The sequence below is a fragment of the Grampus griseus genome, assembly GCF_964374135.1.
Source record: "Grampus griseus genome assembly, chromosome: 10".
NCBI classification, from domain to species: Eukaryota; Metazoa; Chordata; class Mammalia; order Artiodactyla; family Delphinidae; genus Grampus; species Grampus griseus.
In genome coordinates, this window is record NC_139004.1 from 20,041,137 (window position 1) to 20,058,340 (window position 17,204).

A 17,204-nucleotide genomic window follows, 5' to 3' on the forward strand; every position below is an offset into this window, starting at 1 on the left:
CTTAAAAAATAAAATAAATGTGTATGTTTGTGTGTTCACATATGCATGTGAGCAAATTTAAAACAACAAAAAAGCAAGGAAATGATAAATCTAATATTTAAGATCAAGCTTATCCTTTGAGGGAGATGCAGCAAGATGGGATGAGGAAGAAACATGTAGGTAAATATATTCGTGGTTGTATTCTGGCCCTTGGATTGGATTATGTTCATTATTTTATTAAAATAAAGGATGCTGTGAATGGATCAATGATGATGGTGTATTATCAACCGGAAGTTATGACTAAGCTAATTCTCTGCAGCTGAAGTCCAGTGGGAGAAATAAAACAGGAGGAATAGAAAAGGACACCGGATGTATGAATGGTCTAGGGCATGAAATGGTTTAACTTTCTAGAAAATAAAAAAGGCCAATGTGGCTGATACATCGAAAATCAACAAGATGTATCTCTCAGAGCAGACTCTCATTGACCAATCCTACAGAGGGATATGTTTAAACAAGGAGACTCATTTATTATTTCATGGTGTGAAATACAACAGTCATAAGGTCTGGAATGTTTAGCCCATTGATAGCAGGGGGGAGGGGGAGAAAAGAGCACATAACAGCACTCATTAAATGTTACTTCACATCCCCTTTATAACTGTAAAGTTCTGTACCAGTCAGTAGGTGTTAGTGTTTGTTTTTCATATGGAGAAATTACACAGAACAAGAATGATATTGTGAAAAGAACACTTAAAATGAGAGTCCTAGGGCTTCCCTGGTGGTGCAGTGGTTGAGAGTCCGCCTGCCAATGCAGGGAACAGGGGTTCGTGCCCCGGTCCGGGAAGATCCCACATGACACGGAGCGGCTGGGCCTGTGAGCCATGGCCGCTGAGCCTGCGCATCCGGAGCCTGTGCTCCGCAACGGGAGAGGCCACAACGGTGAGAGGCCCGCTTACCGCAAAAAAAAAAAAAAAAAGAGTCCTAGCTCTGCTGAATGATATTAAGGAAATTATTCTCATTCAGCTCCATCTGTAATAACTGGAATTGGGATATTGGAGCTTTCCAAATTGAGTTCCACAGAACACCAACATTCCTTGAGATATTAACAGAAGTTTAATGGAAAAGAATTCAGTAGTCAAGTGCATTTGGCAAGTGCTGTATCCTATTCCTTCTTTCAGAAAGCCCTAAGGCACAGCAGCATGTTAATTACTCTGAGAAGTTCTACATTGGTTTCTGTGAAGAAACCATTGGAACTTCATTTATTGCATCGTTGCTGAAACGTATTTATCTATGAAACACTTTTTTATCGCCATCTTTTGAAACAGGACTTGAGGTACACTAGCCAGGATTTCTCAGGTCCTTTTCAGAGGTAAAACTAAGATTCTTTCTGAAATCTATACAGTACAAATAGTAGAGCTGAAAAAAAAAAAAATAGTAGAGCTGGACTGAAACATGAGAGTGAGACTCAACTGATAAATTAGGTTAAAGCAATGGAATGTGAACTGTGTATATTGATGGAGTAAACAGTCTACAACAATATCATTGTCTTATGTGGAGGTAGCCTTCGTATTCTTTCTGGATTTGGTTATTTGCGGAGTTAAAGAACAACTTGAGAGATTTTATCAACCAAAATTCTCCTGGGATCTCCCAGAGATTGGTTTCACAAATTTTGAGTGTCTACTATGTGTCAGGCACTGTTCTAGACGCCAGCATGATAGATGGCACTAGTAGTGTGTGTCAGAATCACTTGTGCCTGTAGTGCAACCTGAGGAAGAGCAACTCAGCTAGCTACCAGCAGATGGCAGTAGTAGCCAGTTGTTTAAGCAGCTTATTGGCTTTAGAAATAAATGGAAATACCGCATTTTAAATCCAACCTGTAAATCAGAGCTACTCTGTGGTGTTGATGTGTGACCTTGGGACAGTCGTTTAACCTCTCTGGGGTGAAGTTTCCCTACCTGAATAATGGAGATAGTAAAGATTGTCTTGAGGATTAAATGAGAAAAGATTTAAATTGTTCAGCATGAAGGAAGGACCATAAACGTTGTTTTTATTCAGTATGGTAGATACTGTTCTCATGCCACTTGACAAAGTGTCAATTTGCCAAAATAGGAATCAGATCAGACGGTTAAAAGAGGTATTTCTGGGACTTCCCTGGTGGCACACTGGTTAAGAATCTGCCTGCATGGGGCTCCCCTGGTGGCGCAGTGGTTGAGAGTCCGCCTGCTGATGCAGGGGACACGGGTTCATGCCCCGGTCCGGAAAGATCCCACATGCCGCGGAGCGGCTGGGCCTGTGAGCCATGGCCGCTGAGCCTGCGCGTCCGGAGCCTGTGCTCCGCAATGGGAGAGGCCACAACAGTGAGAGGTCCGCGTACCGCAAAAAAAAAAAAAAAAAAAAAAAAAAGAATCTGCCTGCCAATGCAGAGGACACAGATTCGAGCCCTGGTCTGGGAAGATCCCACATGCCGCAGAGTAACTAAACCCGTGCACCACAACTACTGAGCCTGCGCTCTCGAGCCGCGAGCCACAACTACTGAGCCCGTGTGCCACAACTACTGAAACCCATATGCCTAGAACCCGTGCTCCGCAACAAGAGAAGCCACCGATATGAGAAGCCTGCGCACCGCAACGAAGAGTAGCCCCAGCTCGCTGCGACTAGAGAAAGCCCCGTGCGCAGCAATGAAGACCCAAGCAGCCAAAAATAAATAATATAAATAAAAATTAATTTTAAAAAAGAGGTATTTCTTCACAGAGCAATAATAATATTAAAAACAGAGAAATTTTAACAACAGAGTAAAAGGAGATCTAAATAACTGAAAATTTAACAAAGGGTGCAATACATACTTAAGGTAATCATTTGAAAGAAAGCCAGAAATTGGGCAGAGTTTTTTAATTGCTGCTTTTCTCACAGATCCCTTTTAGAGTATCTTGGTTGTCCGATAACTTCCTAGTTGTACTAACTCAAAGAAGTGGTGAATTATTTGTAGATTTCCTATTTATCCAAGGGGCATTTGGCTTGCTAATGGAGTTCCTACCTAGATAGCCAAGGGAACCCCAGGGCTATTAGAAAGTGAACAGTTTGACTTAAGCTTATTGTTGCCTGGACAAAGGAGACATTGTATCTCCGGACCTCTGGAATGACTCAGTTAGAATGAGCTGGAATGATCCAGTTAGAAAGAGCCAGAATTCAGAATTTAAAAGCCTCGGAGTCAGTTTACTTCACTTCTAGAAAAGATGTGGGGGAGAAAACTGGGGGATGAAGTTGGAGTTCAGGGGTCTGTAGATGGGGATCCTTTCATACGCTTTTGAGAACTGCTCAGACAGCAAAGGTTCCCCCAAACAGGGACTGCTATTTCTAGCGATAATCCAGATACGCAAAGAGAGGTGTTTATTGAATGAATTCATCCATATGGGAGTGATTAAGGTGCTACGGGGAAGAGATGATTTCCATACAATCTCAAGAGTTCAATTAAAGAGGCAAACTGTATTTCCACTTGCAGTCCAAAAACAACCCACACATTTCTATTCAATACTAATGAAGAGTGCTGTCTCACAGGAAGGTTACTCTTTTGAGGAGAACTCCACAGTCGGAGCTGATGAGCAACTAAGCAGCAGTAGTCTCATTTGTATGAAAATTCATGTGATGAAACTGAACAAGGGAAAATAGAATATAAACAATGCTGATGAAATATGTCAAGCGCTTAGCATCATAAGCGGCAGATATTACTGTTGGTATTATTACTTTTTTTTTTAAAGTAGACTTACTTTTTTTTAGAACAGTGTGAGGTTCACAGCAAAACTGAGTGGAAGGCACAGAGATTTCCCATATACTCCCTGCCTCCACATATGCACAACCTTTCCCATTATCAACATCCAGCACCAGAGTGGTAATTTATTACAACTGAGGAATCTCCATGGACACCTCATTGTCGCTCAAAGTCCATGGTTTATACTAGAGTTCACTTTTGGTGTTGTACATTCTTAGGGTTTGGACAAATATATGATGAAATGTATCTACCGTTATAGTATCATACAGAGTAGTTTCACTGGCCTAAAACTCCTTGAACTCCTATCCATCCCTCCCTCCTCTCAAACCCCTGGCCACCATTGATCTTTTACTGTCTCCACAGGGTTACCTTTTCCAGAATTTCACATGGTTGGAATAATACAGTAAGTAGCCTTTTCAGATTGGCTTCTTTCGTTCAGTAATATGCATTTAAGATTCCTCCACGTTTTTTTATGGCTTGATAAGTCATTTCTTTTTAGCGTTGAATTCCATCATCTGGATGTGCCACAGTTTATTTACCCATTCATGTACTGAAGGGCATCTTGGTTGCTAGATTTTTTAATTAAGAGAATTTGAAAAAATGTCATGAACTGTCTTCACTTTTGTGTGTGTGTGTGTCATTTTGTGTGTATGTGTATGTCATTTTTTTTAAAATTTATTTTTGGCTGTGTTGGGTCTTTATTGCTGCATGCGGGCTTTCTCTAGTTGCAGGGCTGGGGGGGCTACTCTTTGTTGTGGTGCGTGGGCTTCTCATTGCGGTGGCTTCTCTTGTTGCAGAGCATGGGCTCTAGACATGTGGGCTTCAGTAGTTGTGGCTTGCGGGCTGTAGAGCACAGGCTCAGTAGTTGTAGTGCACGGGCTTAGTTGCTCCCCAGCATGTGGTATCTTCCCGGACAAGGGCTCGAACCCGTGTCCCCTGCATTGGCAGGTGGATTCTTAACCACTGTGCCATCAGGGAAGTCCCTGTCTTTGCTTTTAACTTGACTTATTTGTTACTCCCACTTCAAAGACCCCTTTTTGAAATGCTTCCTGATATCAAGTTCCAGAAGAGATAAGCGAAATAAAGCCTAATCCTGAGTACATAGGAATCAATTGAAAAGAGGAGTATGGAAAATACTTAAATTCACTAATAAAAACAGTTTGATATCCTTGCTGGACTTTGTAATGGACCAATATGCTAAAAATACAGCACAAGCACACACACACCCGTAAGTTCAGCAAAGCAAAGCAAAGCAAAGCAAAGCAAAACAGAGCAAAAACAAGTGTAGCTCATCAGTCTGCATCCATACATAATAATTTGTTGAAATTTCCCCCTAATTATTTTTCTCTAAATTTTAGGCCAGCCTTATTGTGGTAGCAGAATTCCAAAATCACCCCCAAAGACCCCTCCCCTTGTACATTCCCTCTCCCGGAGTGTGGAAGGGACCTGAGATATGATGGGACATCACTGCCAATGATTAGGGTATGTTAATACAGCACAAGTGATTGACAAAAAGGAGACTGCATTTGGTGGGCCTGATCTAATCAGGTGAGCTCTTAAAAGGCATAGGTGTTTCAGGGGCAAAGGAGATTTGCAACATGATAGGGGAGGGATTTGATGCAAGGGATTTTATCTTGGCCAGCATTGAAATGGGGAGGAGGCACATGCGAAGGAATGTGAATAGCCTCTAGGAGCTGAGAATGGGCCCTGGCTGACAGCAGCTTCTCTAGAAATGGAGCCCTGGGTCCTACAACTGCCAGAAACTAAATTCTGCCAACATCCTGAATGTGCTTGAAAACAGATTCTTCCCAAGGGCCTCCAGAAATGAAAATTCCTGGTAGTATATTTTAACATTCTGAGAGCTCTTTTATCTTCTCTGATTTCTAAAATAGAATCCCCATGGATTCTTTAGTGTTCATGGATGCAATGATTTTTTTAAATCTCTGATGATATAACAATAGATATTTTTAACAACCTTATTGTGGCATAATAAGACAATAATATGCACCCATTTTAGGTGTACGATTCAATTAGTTTTGACAAATGTATGCACTCTCTTCCCACAATCACAATCAGGTTATGAACTATTTTGATCACTACAGATTGTTTCCTGGGCCCCTTCCCAAATACCTCTGAGCCCCAGGCCCCAGGTAACAACTGGTCTGCATTTTGTCACTATGGATAAGGTTTGTCTTTTGTAGAGTTTCTTTGGTTTTGGTTTTGGTTTTTTTTGACTGCCTCGGGTCTTAGTTGTGGCATGTTGGATCTCTCCTTGCAGTGCACAGGCTTCTCTCTAGTTGTGGCGCACAGGCTCCAGAGCGTGTGGGCTCAGTAGTTGCGGTACTCAGGCTTAGTTGCCCTGCGGCATGTGGGATCTTAGCTCCCCAACCAGGGATCAAACCTGCGTCCCCTGCCTTGGAAGGGGGATTCTTAACCACTGGACCACCACGGAAGTCCTTTTTGTAGAGTTTTACATAAATGGTATCATTCAGCATGTACTCTTGTGTGTCTGGAATATGTTGCCCAGCATGTTTTTGAGATTCATGCATGATGTTGCAATTAACATTAGTTCAGTCCTTTGTACTGTTGAGTCATATTCCATTGTATGAATGTGCTACATTTGTCTATCTATTCATCTGTTGTGTATGTTTCGTTTGATTCCAGTTTTTTGGCTATGGTGAATAAAGCTGCTATAAATATTCATGTATGAGTCTTTGTGTGGACATACCTTTTTATTTGCCTTAGGTAAATATATAGGAGTGAATTGCAGGATTGTATATTAAGTATTTGGTAAATTTTGTAAGAAACTGACAAAATACTTTCCAAAGTAATTGTATCATTTTACATTCCTACTAACAATGTATGAGAGTTTAGTTACTCTGTATCTTCACCAACACTGTCAACCGTTTTTACTTTAGCCATTCTAGTGGGAGTGGTGGTATCTCAAGGTGGTTTTAATTAGCATTTCTATGATAATGGTATTCAGATCCTTTTCATATGCTCATTTCGTATGTCTTTGGGCAAATGGCTGTTCAAATGTTTTGCCCATTTTTATTGAGTTGTAAGCAATGGTTGTATATTCCATATATCATCCTTTGCCTTATATATGTATTGATAAAATGTTCTCCTGGGAATTCCCTGGCGGTCCAGTGGTTAGGACTCAGTGCCTTCACTGCTGGGGCCCTGGGTTGGATCCCTGGTTGGGGAGCTAAGATCCCGCCAGCCACGAGGCATGGGCCAAAAAAAAAAAAAAAAAAGGAAGAAAATGTTCTCCCTTCTCACTTTTTTAACAGTGTCATTCAAAGGGCAATAGTTTTTAATTTTGATAAAGTCCAATTTATCAATTTTTTTTTATGCTTGTGCTTTATGTATGGCATACAAGAATTTTTTGCCTACTTCAAAGCCGTGAAGATTTTCTCCTGTGTTGTCCTCCAGGAGTTTGTATACCTTTAACTTTTACATTTAATTTTTGATCCATTTAGAAATTTATCTTTTATGGCATAAAATAAAGGTCACCGATCATTGTTTTCCATGGGGATAGCCAGTTATTCCAGAATCATTCATCAAAGAAACTGCTCTTGCCCATTGAATTACCTTGGCAATTTGTTAAAAAACAAAAACAAACAAACAAACAAACCAATAGATGAAATACGTGTGGGCTTATTTCTGTACCTTCTACTCTGTTCCGCTGATCTATGTCTATTTTTATGCCCATATCACACATCTTAATTATAATAGCTTTAAGTCTTGAATTTAGGTAGTATAAGTTCTACAACTTTGTTCTTCAAAATTTTTTTGGTCATCTTAGTTTCTTTGAATTTCCATATGAATTTTAGAATCATCTTGTTAATTTCTACAGAAAATACTGTTATGATTATTGTTGAGGTTGCATTACCATCTCTCGTTCAATTTCAGGAGAAGTAACACCTTAATCATATTGAGTCTTCCAATCTATTGTTATTGCTGTATTCTCCAATTATTTAGGTCTTCTTTACTTTCTCTCAGCTATGTTTTGTAGTTTTCATTGTACATGTCTTGCACACATTTTATTAAATTTATCTTTACACATCTCATGTTTTTTATGCCATCATAAACGATAATTTTAAATTTCTAATTTTTCATTTCTGGCATACAGAAATACAATTGATTATATATTGACCTTGTGTCTTGCAATCTTGCTAAACTCACTTATTATTTCTCATAGCTTTTTTTTTTTTTTTTTTTTTTTGGCGGTACGCGGGCCTCTCACTGCTGTGGCCTCTCCCGTTGCGGAGCACAGGCTCCTGACGTGCAGGCTCAGTGGCCATGGCTCACGGGCCCAGCCGCTCCTCGGCATGTGGGATCTTCCCGGACCGGGGCACGAACCCATGTCCCCTGCGTCGGCAGGCGGACTCTCAACCACTGCACCACCAGGGAAGCCCTCTCATAGCTTTTTTTTTGTAATTTGCTTAGGATTTTCTATGAACACAATCATGTTGTCTACAAAGCTTTTTATTTCTTTCTGATCACTATGACTTTCATTTATTTTGCTTGCCCTATTGGAATAGCTAAGACTTCTAGCCTAATATTAAATACAAGTAAGAAGAGTAGACATCCTTCTCTTGTTCCTGATTTTAGGGGGAAAGCATTTAGTCTATATAATTAGGTATAGGTTTTTGTTTTTGTTTTTGTTTTTTTTATAGATGCCTGTTATCAAGTTGAGGAAGTTGTCTTTTCTTCTAGTTTACTTGGAGTTTTTATTATAAATGGGTATTGAATTTTGTCTTTGTGTGCGTGTGTGAGAGAGAGTGTGTGCACATCTGTTGAGGTGTTTTGTGATTATCTCCTTTTATTTATGGGAAGGTTTTAATTTCAAATCCAAATTTCTTTACTTGAGGGAATTCCCTGGTGGTCCAGTGGTTAGGACTCGGTGCTCTCACTGCCATGGCCTGGGTTCAATCTCTGGTTGGGGAAATAAGATCCCACAAGCTATGCAGCATGGCCAAAATATATACATAAATTTCTTTAATCAATATGGGGCTCTTCAGATTTTTCTGTTTGTTCTTGAGTCAATTTTGGGAATTTCTGTCTTTTGTATGTTTCAACTAAATTATCAAATTTATTGGCATTAAGTTGTTCTTAGTATCCTCTTAATATCTTTTTAATGTTTGTAGTGAGGCCTCCTCTTTAATTTCTCATATTGCTAATTTGTATCTTGTATCTTTTTGTCTTGATCAGTGCACCTAGAATTGTATCAAATTTATTGATTTGATTTTCAGTACAGCTCCCTCCTCCTTGGAACTCTACCTCACAAGATACAGCCACCTCTCTCTCTACAAACTTTACGTCTCCTTGACCCAGTGGACTCTGTTGAGGGTGCCCCTCTTTGCACCCATCATCCAGTTATTTCCAGGTAGAAATCTGGGGCAATTGTAGCGCTCACTTCGTTTGCTTCCCTTCTTTCAGGCATCACAGTCCTGTCCTATCTAATGTTCAATGTCTGAAAAACAGTAGTTCCTTATATTTTGTACTATTTTCTAGTTTTTGAAGGAAGGAAATGTCCAATCCTTATTATTCCATCATGACCTCAAGCAAAAGTTCCCTTACTCTGAATTCTTAAGTTTTCTTTTGCTCCCAGGCTCTTCTATGATCCTTGTTAAGGCTTGTTTGTTTTGGTCTCTGGCTCTCATGATAGAGGATTTCCTCAAATGTCAGTGCTCCTTGGATGACTGTATTAACAGTGAGGCTTAATAAAGCTGATCTAAAGCTCTACATGAGTGGATGGGGCTTCTCAGCTGGCGGGGCTCAGTTTAGGGTGATAGGTGGGGACCTGGTCTTTTCACTGGCAAATCAACACGTTATCAGTATCCTACAGGTTTTTCTTTTAAGGATAGTCAGTAATCTAGGAGAGGAATCTGATGCCAGGATTATAAACCCTGCTGTTAAAATTTCTAAGAATCAAGCAGAGAAACAATTTGTGGTGGCTTTATATTTAGGAGGTAGATTTTTCTCTAAATTTCCCTCTTTTCTGAATGATATGATGTCTCACTTTTACCTTCTGCTGTTCTAAGACTAGGTCCTTTTGGTTTCAATCTCTTCTAAGAGTAAGCCTCCAGTCTAAGGCAGTGCAGAGCTGACTGGCTACGTGAGATAGAGGGGGGAATTTATGGAGTGTCTAACTCTTCCTTTTAAACTCTACCAATCCTCCTGTTTTTTGTTGTTCTCTCATTCTGCACTTCTGCATTCAGAGATCATTTGTGTCTCTAGTTCCTGAGATTTTTCTTGGGCTCTGCTACAGAAATTAGCTTGCTTTTTATTTGCTTTCTCCCCTCTGGCTTAGAATTTGTCTTTCCCTGGTCTGTTAAGTTAGTTACCATTCCTCCACTGACTTTCCCAGTTTCCAAAATGTTACATTTTCTACTTTGCTACTGTCTCCTATCTTCTTTGTCCTTGTGGCTTTATGCATTTTTAATATAAGTGAATAAACTATTTTTAGAGCAGTTCTGGATTTACAAAAAAATTGAATAGAAAGTACAGAGAATTTCCATATACCCCCGCACTCTCTACAGTTTCCCCTATTGTAACATCTTACTTTAGTTTGGTATATTTGCTACAATTGCCAATATTGATACAATATTATTAACTAAAGTCCACTGTTTACATTAGGGATTCTATGTGTTTTTTTTTCTTCTACTCTCATTGGGAAGAAGCAAGTTATATAAATGCAAGTGTTAAATCCTCATTGCTTAATAGAAGGTCCCCTATACAGCCTTTTGGTTACTCCTCTGCCTTTATTCTCCTTCATATCGCCAGTTCCGGAGTTATCTGCATTCTGTTTTCCTCTCCTTTTCCATCTCCTAATCACTCTTCAACCCATTGCAATTTAACTTCCTCCCCCATTATTCTACTAAAATCGATCTCTCCCCAAAACAAAAACAAATTAATGCTTCCCTTATTGCTAAATTCAGATACACGTTACCTTATCACATTTGACTTTTTAGCAAAACATGACACTGTTAAACCTTTCTTGAAATATTATTTTTTCTCATCTTCCCAACTTAACATCTTATCCTCCCGGTTTCCTACTACTTCTCTGCTGGTTGGTCCTTCACTGACTCTATAGTAGCCATTTTCCAAGATGCCTCCGATGATCCCTCCCCTCCCTGCCTCTTGGTATTCACATTCTCGCGTCATCTCTCTCATTGTCCTGGGGTGATTCCTTGATCTATGTGACAGTAGAATACAGCAGAAATGATGGTATGTAATTTCCAAGATAAAGTTATAAAAGGCACTGTATTTTCTATCCCCACCCCCCATCACTCACTCTGGGAACCAGCTGTTCTTCATGAAGACACTCAAGAAGCCCTGTGTGTCCTGAGGAACTGAGGCTCCAGCCAACAACCAGTAAGGAACTGATACCTGCCCACACGAGAGGAAGCCCCAGTTGAGCCTTCAATTGACCACAGACCCACCTGACAGCCTGATCCCAACTCATAAGAGACTCTGAGCTAGAACCACCCACCTAAGCTGCTCCCAGGTTCCTGACCCACAGAATCTTTGACATATTAAATGTTGATTTAAGCTGCCAAGTTTGGGGGTAATTTGTTACACTGCAGGAGATAACTGCTATAGTCTCCTTTGCAGCTCTTCTTTGTCCAGATGCCTGTAATTCTTCAGAGTTCCCTTTCTCCTCATACTGCATACTTGCCTTGTTAGATCTCACCCATTTCCCGAGAGGCACGTTGCCTTTAGTAACAATGTACCCACCCCCCCACTGTCATCTTATCAGATAAGCTAGATTTTCCTACTAAATCCTATCATTTCATATGCCGTATGTTGATGAATCTTGAGTCTACATACCAGAATGTCTCCTGACTTCAGACTTCCATATCCATTCACCTAACGGACATCTCCCTTGGATGTCCCGCAGTACCTCCACCCCTTCAGACCAAACCCGAAGCCCTCATCTTGATTCACCACATATGCTCTTCTCCAGGCTCCCTTTTCCGGTTAGCAACCACTGCCTCCTGACGGGGAGACCCTGGGCCTCCCTGTCTCCTCCCCTCCCGCACCTGCAGCTCTCAGATTCGTCCATCCGCTGTCACCACCCTGGCTCAGATTACTATGGTGGTTTTGTTTTGCTTCACCATTGCAACAGCCTCCTAACTTCTCTACTTCGAATACTCTGGCCTCCCTTCCAGTCTTTTTAATTATTCCAACTATGTAATCTTTCTAAACAGGAAAATCTGGTGTGATACTGCCTTACTCAAAATCTCTCAAGAATTGCCCTTTGCTCTTTGGGAAATTCAAGCTCATTTAGTGGTTCATGAAGTCCTGCATGGTACGGTCCTTTTTTTTTTTTTTTAAGCTTCTGTTCCTACTCCATCTCTATTGATTAAAACCCACTGAATTGGGACTTCCCTGGAGGCCCAGTGGTAACTGAATCTGCCTTACAATGCAGGGGATGAGGGTTCACATCCCTGGTCAGGGAACTAAGATTCCACATGCCCTGGGGCAACTAAGCCTGCGCACCTCAACTAGAGAGCCTGCATGCTGCCAACTACAGAGCCCCTGTGCTCTGGAGCCTGTGCACCACAACTAGAGAGAAGCCCACGCGCCGCAACAAAGAGCCCACGCGCCGCAAGTAAGACCCCACGCAGCCAAAAAAACCACTGAATTTATTTCAGTTTCTCAACGTTTTTATCTTGTCTTCTGGCCTGTACACATGCTGTTCCTGCTACCAGGAACATTTTCACTCCCTTTCTCTCCTCCCCCCCCAGCCCTCTCATTTCCATAATTCTGTTTTTCTCCACATCTGCACTTATAGTAATTGCCTCTCTCTCTGTCTCTCCCCGCCCCCGCCCCCCAGACTGTTTCTTGGGGTTCCATGAAGCGTCTGTGTAATTCACCACTATATCCTCTGGCGAATAGTCAGTGCTGCCCTCACATTTGTTGAGTGACATTATCAAACACCTCTCCTCCTTTTAGCGCTCTCTCCCCACCACCTCCATGAATTTCTACAGCATATACTGAACACATCATTTTGCACCTAACTAGCACATTTTTCTTTTTCTTTTTTGGCTGCATTGGGTCTTCGTTGCTGCGTGTGGGCTGTCTCTAGTTGCAGCGAGCGGGGGCAGGCTTCTCATCACTCGCAGTGGCTGCACTTGTTGCACGCAGGCCCTAGAGTGTGCGGGCTTCAGTAGTTGAAGCTCACGGGCTTAGTTGCTCCCCAGCATGTGGCATCTTCCCTGACCAGGTATCGAACCCATGTCCCCCACATTGGCAGGTGGATTCTTAACCACTGCGCCACCAGGGAAGTCCTGCACATTTTTCATTTATCTTATTGTTTTCTAAAATTGCTCAGTTAGATTTAACTAGCTCGCCACCTACTGCGGGGTCAGCACCGGACTAGTTGCAGGGCAATCGAAGGTCACCTTAATTTTCCTTCTAGAGGTGGAGCTCCTTGTGGGTGGGTGGAGCCCAACCTTGGCTATCTTTACACTTTCCATGGAATACAGACCAAGGGGCTGGTGAAGTGGCGTAGTAAAATGAACTTTGGCCTGGAGATCTCAAATCTAGGTTCAACCCTTGCAACTTTGAGCAAGTTACCCCACAAATCTGAACTTATGCCCAGTTGTGATAAAGTTATAGTAAGTACACCTTTTAACCTAAGGGGTCACTGGGTAACTCAAATATGCTAAATCCTTATCTCCGTATTTGTCAGAGGTCATCAGTTGTTAGATGCACCAGTGATCTGATAGCAGATTTTGTATTTGTGTTGGGGGTGGGGTATGAGAAGCATGATGTTAATTGTCTACAACAATTATGAAATGCATTCTGATTTCATTATCATTAAAGTGAAAACAATTGCTTCTTTTTTTCTTTTTTTTTGTGGTACGCAGGCCTCTCAGGCCTCTCACTATTGTGGTCTCTCCCATTGCGGAGCACAGGCTCCAAACACGCAGGCTCAGCGGCCATGGCTCACGGGCCCAGCCGCTCCGCGGCATGTGGGATCCTCCCGGACCGGGGCACGAACCCGTGTCCCCTGTATCGGCAGGCGGACTCTCAACCACTGCACCACCAGGGAAGCCCACAATTGCTTCTTTGAATCACAGCACTATCGCATCTGTTGAAGTGCTCTGTTCAAGTGTTCTGAATATGGAAAACAATTGTACTATGACCTCTGATAATGGCACACTCAAATAGATACTTTTTGCATTAATGACTGAGTTGACTTTCCTCATCTCTTGGTCATATCTGTTGAGGATTTGCTCTGATTATGATGATGACTGAAAATTTCAAACACACTTAAACGTGAGAGCAATGAATTCCCATGTACCCCATTATCCAGCTACAACAAAAATCAGTACAGGGCCCCTCTTGTTTCATGTGTATCCCTACTCAGTCCCTCACCCCACTCCACAAACACCCTCCTCTCCCATGGATTATTTTTCAAGCAAATCTAATATAATATCACTTGTAAATACTTTAAAGGCATATTGTCCAATAGACATTTACCTCTCACTGTCTTCTAATCAGAGATAAACTAATTTTTTCCTAGAGGTGTTTATAAGCTTAGTATTTCATTGTGTACTTTCCCTGAAAGGTCTAATTAACCCAGCTGAGAAACACACACCTCATTAAGCAGACCCCAGACCGACAGTAGTTGCTAAGGGTGGGAAGTTAGTCTGCAAGTCACTACTTGGGGAGTGGAAATGTCATTGGTTCCCACATAAATGAATATCTTCCAGTTTTAAAACCAGTTCTTAAGGCAGTAGGCAAAATCAGAAATGGATTTGGGTAAACAGTGGAATTTTTTTTTTTTACTGTTGTTAGCTTGCTGATTTCTTAATTTTTATTTTGTCTCCATGGGTTTAATCATTATACGATATGGTTCTTTTTTAAAATAACTTTTATTTGTTTGCACTGGGTCTTAGTTGCAGCATGCATGTGGGATCTAGTTCCCTGACCAGAGATCGAACCCAGGCCCCCTGCATTGGGAGTGCAGACTCCTATCCACTGCACCACCAGGGAAGTCCCTATATGATACGGTTTGGGACTTAAGTATTTTCAGCAGATTTTTAAATTCAGAGCACATTTTCTCACCATAATGCACTACAAAATATACAATAGAGATATGAATATACATAGAGATATGAATGTATACCTTGGAACTAAAAATAAAAGTCCATGTATAGTTTTCCAAAATAATTTTGTTTCTGGGTATGTGTTAAATTTGTTGCGATTGTGTTTAACATTTTAAAAGTTCAGGTGCAGTAGATATTCCCTGAAAAGCCGGTTTTCTCTTCCTTTCTGACTAATAGGTTTCAGTTCATCAGAGCTAGTTATAAGACTTAAAGCCACATATATACATGTTAGATGAAGCTGTAGGTAATCACATTTATAGTGGCAATTAGTTTCAGGTAGTGGTTTAATCACTCTCTTAATCAAGAGCACAATGGCAGGGGTAAACTTAAAAGCATGGAAGTTGGAGGGCAGAGATGCTGAGGAAAGACTGCAGCATTGGAGGGGGTGGGCAGATTCCAGTCAACAAGTGCACATTTCAGAATTCAAAATGCATTCTCTAAGCTGACTCCTCGGTTGTCCTGTGCTGGGGACATTTACCACTTGTTGGGGTTTACAGTGTTATAAACAGTGCTCCTTTGAGTTCTCTGCTTGCTATTCTGAAACATACTTGAGTTTTGCTCCCAAGAAGGAAATGATTTTCATTTCCAAAATCAGTCATTTTTGAGCATTAATATAGGAGATTCATTTGAATCCATGCCTTCAGAGGTGTAGGAGTCAATCAGGATCCTGCTCCAGTGAAAAAACTTGATTCTTCATTGAAACCCCAGCTTCCTTTAAAAGGCACCAGGGAGCACTGAATTACAGGAATGCCATACAGCCTGTTCTTTATTCTTCTGACCACCCCAGGCCAAGGGGGAAAAAAAGTTTTGTCTTTATTTTCACGAGTTACCACATGGTGTGGAACCTTCAGGGCAATTTCTGAAACTTCATTGGTAAGTGCCAGAAAAATCCTCTTAACACACACAGTTGAATGGAAGATGGTTTTGAGATGTTAATTTCCATTTATTGCATAAAAAGATATTTAATGCGTAAAGGACAGGTCTATCTTCAATAAATCGCCAACATCTGAGAAACAGTAGGGAGTCTGAGGTCCAAAGCTCTAAAACCAATAAATTAACAAATGTTTACGGAACACCTATTTTGCACAAATCTGCTGAAGAGGTTCAAAAGTCTGAGATAAACTCTCGCCCTTAAATCGCCCACAGTCTAGTTGGGCAGACACAAACTCAGGGAACAAAGCAAGAGTTAAGTAGTAAAACTATACAAATACACAAGTAATGAAACAAGGCACTGTGTGGTTGGGCTTGGAAAATAGTGTTTCAGGCAATATATTCTAGCGGTTTTGAAGAGAGGGATCACAGTGATCTGAAAAACCCTGGAAAATCTTCACAAAGAAGGTACACATTGGGCTGGAATTGAAAGCATAGGTAAGAATCAGATACCCTTAAAAGGAAGGGAAAAGCAAATAGCAAATAGTTTTGGAGAGTCAGGTTGTAAGAGTGCGAAGGGGCCAGATTGGTAAATGCCTTAACGGTAACGCCTGGCGGAGAGGCTGAAGATGATTCTTGGGGATCCAAGGTCGACGGCAGTGTTTAAAACTAGACCATCAACGCGTAGGATTCCCTTTCCTTTTCTCCCTCCCCTCCTTCCGTCCTTTAGAAACAGAACCTGATTCGACAGGCATTCCCAGCCGCCAGGCACTGATGCAGCAGTTGAGGCGAGAAGTTGCCCAGAAGTTGTCTCTCCGGGGGTGGAGCCCAGGGAAAGTCGGAGGGAGTTGGGCCAGGTCAGTCAGACCTATCAGCAGGCTTATTCTGGCCTTTGTGAATTACGCTCAGCTGCCCGAATATGCGCTGGGATTAAAGGAGGTTCCGCAGCGGGTGAAAGGCATTTTCCGGGCGCTCTCCCACTTCGAGTGTCTGAGATGGGAAACGGCGGCAGCGGCGCGCCCGCTGAGCATACAAAAAAGTGTTTTTTTACCATATGGTTAGTGTTTACAGGTTTCGTCTAGCTCCTGCTCCCCAGAAATGGAAAATTAATAACGTTGAGGAAACGTCAGCAGTCACAGGGAGGGATGAAAAAGGAAAGAGCGCAGAAGGTCTCCCAGAAAGACCCGGTTTCCGTGCAGACTGGTCTGCGGAATCTGCGCGAGCCTGCAGCCTCCCATCCCCTGGCGCCCTCGGCCCGCCGGGAGGTGGGGACGGGGAATCGGGCAGCCGAGGCCCACCCGGCTGTCCTCCCCAGCAGCCAGCAGATGGCTCCCGGGCTCTCTCGCCCCCTCTCCAGACGCAGGGCTTCGGCGGTTCGGGAGGGAGGCTGCCAGGAGGGGCACCGTGCCCGCCGCCGCCCCGCGCCGCGTGCCTCCGGGCTGGGCGCCCCACGCCGGGGAACG

At 42.1% G+C, this 17,204-nt stretch overlaps 2 protein-coding genes across 3 annotated transcripts in view; one reads left to right on the top strand and one right to left on the bottom strand.

The window, feature by feature from the left end:
• Positions 1–17,204, bottom strand: part of LOC309827982 (cytidine monophosphate-N-acetylneuraminic acid hydroxylase) — a 259,964-nt gene that overhangs the window by 140,014 nt on the left and 102,746 nt on the right. The window lies entirely within an intron of this gene.
• CARMIL1 (capping protein regulator and myosin 1 linker 1) overlaps positions 16,887–17,204 on the top strand; it is a gene marked incomplete at its 5' end in the record, with an annotated part of 315,787 nt that continues 315,469 nt past the window's right edge. The window contains one exon of the mRNA XM_082664795.1: positions 16,887–17,169. Within this exon, the coding sequence (XP_082520921.1) occupies positions 16,887–17,169 (283 nt within the window). The remainder of the gene's footprint in view (positions 17,170–17,204) is intronic.